Source organism: Mastomys coucha, unplaced genomic scaffold, assembly GCF_008632895.1.
Source record: "Mastomys coucha isolate ucsf_1 unplaced genomic scaffold, UCSF_Mcou_1 pScaffold16, whole genome shotgun sequence".
Classification (NCBI taxonomy): domain Eukaryota; kingdom Metazoa; phylum Chordata; class Mammalia; order Rodentia; family Muridae; genus Mastomys; species Mastomys coucha.
Window position 1 is genome coordinate 50,806,629 of NW_022196898.1, and position 3,780 is coordinate 50,810,408.

Here is a 3,780-nt window from a genome sequence, read left to right on the forward strand (position 1 = left end):
AAAATATACTTACTGATAAAATAATTTCTCTCCTAGAAACACTGATAATCTTTTTTTAAGTAAACTGACTCTTAAGATAATATACACAGATATATAATGCATTTTACATATTCTTTCACTATGTCAGATGGTATCATATAAGGGCTTTTGAATATATTTTGTAATGATTCATTTTTAATATCTTATGCTCTTTTGCTATGCTTAATTCCCAAAGAATATTTTGTATGTTTTTGAAACAATTTAATATTCAACATTAGATATAGGATTCTTAGTCATGGATATTATTAAATATTCCTTAATGATTTTTTAGGGTATGAAAGAATATGAATATAAAAGCTGAACAAGTTTTTTATGTATTATTTGATTCTCAAAACACTCAATATTATTAATGTTTGATGTATAAAATGCATTCAAATACTAAAAATTTAAAGAAAAAATTAAAACACACATATATTCAGAGAACATGCAAACATGTATTTTTAAGTTGTTCACATGGTTCTGACCCAGCTAAATCAGAATAAACATTCTGTCACATCTATAAGACTTAATCTCTCTAATACAAAAATACAAAATACAAAAATACAAAAATATTGAAAAGTAAATACTAAATTATAAATAAGTAGTATAGTATTTCTAAACTCTCATTTATCTACTAGCATTTAAGAAAACAAAAATAAAAATGTCAAATACCTTTATCTCATATGCATTCAGTTGTTTGTTTTCTGCTGAACTCTTTTTTTTCAAGGTCTTATTCTATGGAAAGTTAATAATCACGAAACTGATTAAGACTTACAATGCCAATGACTTACACTTAAATCACACTACAAATGAATGGGTTGTTTCTAAAACTATAGGGAAAATATTGGGATGATTTTGAGAACATATTAAGAAAACTTACCTCCTGGTGAAGCTCTTCAATATTCTTGGTTTTATTTTCAACTTGTTTCTTTAAATTATTACACTGTAAAATTATTTTTAAAATTATACAATTTTACTCAATATTCTAATCAAAACAATTTGAAATAAAATATTGTATGAAGTAACATAAGGCTCACTTGTGATTTCAATTCATTCTGTCAATGTAAAAATACAGATTTTTATAAACATGAGTATATAAACATGACTTTTTTTTTTTTTTTTTTTTTTGGTTTTTCAAGACAGAGTTTCTCTGTATAACCCTGGCTGTCCTGGAACTCACTCTATAGACCAGGCTGGCCTTGAAATGAGAAATCCACCTGCCTCTGCTTCCCAAGTGCTGAGATTAAAGGTGTGCATCACCACTGCCCAGCAACATGACATTTCTTAATCTACTTAATAAATATAAATTAAACTATTTTATATAAGATATGCCTCTTGGTCAAGCTTATACAGAATACTGGATCATATTATTAGAAGAAATGAGAAAGCATCAGTAATGGTAAGAATAAAAATATACTGTCTTCTTCATTACTCATTCTCTCATCATTTTTGCGATTCTAATGTTATTAAAGTTGGAAGAGAAGCATAATATGATATCCTATCTCCGCAGAATTCCAATTCTTCTCCTGACATACTAATTAAGCCACTTTTTAATATGTTACTTGGTGGGATTATTTCATTTGAGTACATGCAGAACTGAATTAAACTGTATTAGTCCAGCTCTCTTACTCTCTTATTCTCTTACCCTTTTATTCTCTTCCCTTTCTGTCCTTTCTTTCCCCATTCCTCTCCCCCATCTCTCCACATGTTCATGGCCAGCCCCTACCCCCTGCCTTTCTCTGTCTCTACAACTCTCAACTGCCTTCAACTCTCCTATGCCCTAAATAAACCCTATTCCATACTTTAAAAAAAAAAGTGTATTAGTCCATGGAACCTCTTAAGTGCCATAAAAGCAGCACAGATTTCTAAGCCCTAAAATTGTTCTAATACCCATTAAAGAACTCTCAAACACAAAAAAAATGTAGTCTCCTTCATTAGCATCAAATATTGTTAAATATTTTTCTTAATATGGCCACAGCATGCTAATATTCTGAATATAAGTGAATTTTATATAGCATTGCTCTTTATGTTTACAAGTGACTACTTTTTAAATTAGTGTCTCACTATGTACCCAAAATTACTCCAAACCATGGTCTTCCTATCCTAGCCTCCTATAAACTGGGATTACAGGGATGTGCCACTGTTTCTGACTACAAGTAGTTTATCTAAAATTTTGCATGTCCAAAGCTGAAGAGTGAGAATAATTTCAAAAAAATTAATAAAAAACAGCTTCATAAGCTGGGCAGTGGTGGCGCACGCCTTTAATCCCAGCACTTGGGAGGCAGAGGCAGGCAGATTTCTGAGTTCAAGGCCAGCCTGGTCTACAGAGTGAGTTCCAGGACAGCCAGGGCTATAAGAGAAACCCTGTCTCGAAGAAGAAAAAAAAAATAGCTTCATAAAAAATAGAAAGCATTTCTCTGAGTTTTTCACACTGATTTGATACATTGGTACCAGGCTTGGTAACATATATATTTAATACTAGCACTAAGGAAGCAGAGTCAAGCCCATCTCTATAAGTTCAAGGCCAGCCTGGATCACTATTCCAGGACAATAAAGGCTATACTGTAAGACTCTGTTTCAATAAATAAATGAAAATAAACAAAAACCACTGCAACAGGTAAAACTATCTTTACGTGAAATTTTTATTTTAAAAAAGTAAGCGTTTTTATTTTGGCAGAAAGGCTACTTAGATCTTCATGATGAGCTTCCTAATAAATGTCTACAACTATTTTATTTACAAGCTGAAATAATTTTTTCCTTCAGTTGAAAAAAAGAATGATGAGTATTATTCATTAGAGGTAAAGACTTCAGACAGCGAACTACATTTTCTAGAGGATTATTCATTGTATAGAAGATTAAGTATAGAACAAGTTATATAGTGAGATTAGAGAAAGGAAAACCCAGATAAATAGAAGACATTTCAAATAAAGAAGGTAGAAATTTTTCTGTAGCTCAATTTTGGAAATAGGCAAAATAGTTGACTGATTTCTAGAAGTATCTTGTTATTTTAAGACTATTCACAATGAATGTAGCTACTTATGAGTATACAATTTTAGAAAAGAAAAAGCTAAAATAGTGTTGAATAAATTTTTCTCTTTAAAAGTTTATTCAAAATTGGTGAATCCAGAGTCTCTTCAAAGAAATATCAATAAAGATGCTGTATTGGGTCTAGAGCAATGGCTCAACAGTTGAGAGCACTGGCTGCTCTTTCAGAGAACTTGGGTTCAATTCCCAGCACCCACATAACAGCTCACAACTCTCTCAAATTCCAGTTCCTGAGGATCTGACACCCTCACACAAACAAAACACCACTGCACACATAGTAAATATAAATAATAAAAATATTTAAAACAAACAAAACACTTTACTATTCCTCAAAGCCTTCTAAAGGAGAATAACAGAAAGACTGGTTCTTCAACATCCTGTCTTATATTTTCACAAAATTCTTATTCCCAAAAATTTTAAATAATTTGATAATACCTTATTTTCTAATATCTTCATCTGCTTTTCTTTCTTTAAAACTTCACATTCAATGATTCGAGCCTAAAAAAATTATTTGAAATCATATTTAAAATACAAATTAGAATTACATTTTCTTATGTATTTTAGAATGAAATTATATAGTTTTATATATTTGCAAAAATATCAGCCCATCCAGTTTGTTTCGTTGTCCTTTTATAAAAGAATATACCAAGCTGGGCAGTGGTGATGCACACCTTTAATCTCAGCACTTGGGAAGCAGAGGCAGGTGGATTTCTCATT

General features: G+C 30.8%; 1 protein-coding gene across 3 annotated transcripts in view; it reads right to left on the minus strand.

The window, feature by feature from the left end:
• Nucleotides 1-3,780, minus strand: part of Sycp1 (synaptonemal complex protein 1) — a 119,920-nt gene that overhangs the window by 43,932 nt on the left and 72,208 nt on the right. For all 3 annotated transcript variants that reach the window (XM_031375008.1, XM_031375007.1, XM_031375006.1), the window contains 3 exons: nucleotides 3,499-3,561; nucleotides 899-961; nucleotides 691-753 (listed from right to left, as the gene is read on the minus strand). In XM_031375008.1, coding sequence (XP_031230868.1) covers nucleotides 691-753; nucleotides 899-961; nucleotides 3,499-3,561 — 189 coding nt within the window. The remainder of the gene's footprint in view (nucleotides 1-690; nucleotides 754-898; nucleotides 962-3,498; nucleotides 3,562-3,780) is intronic.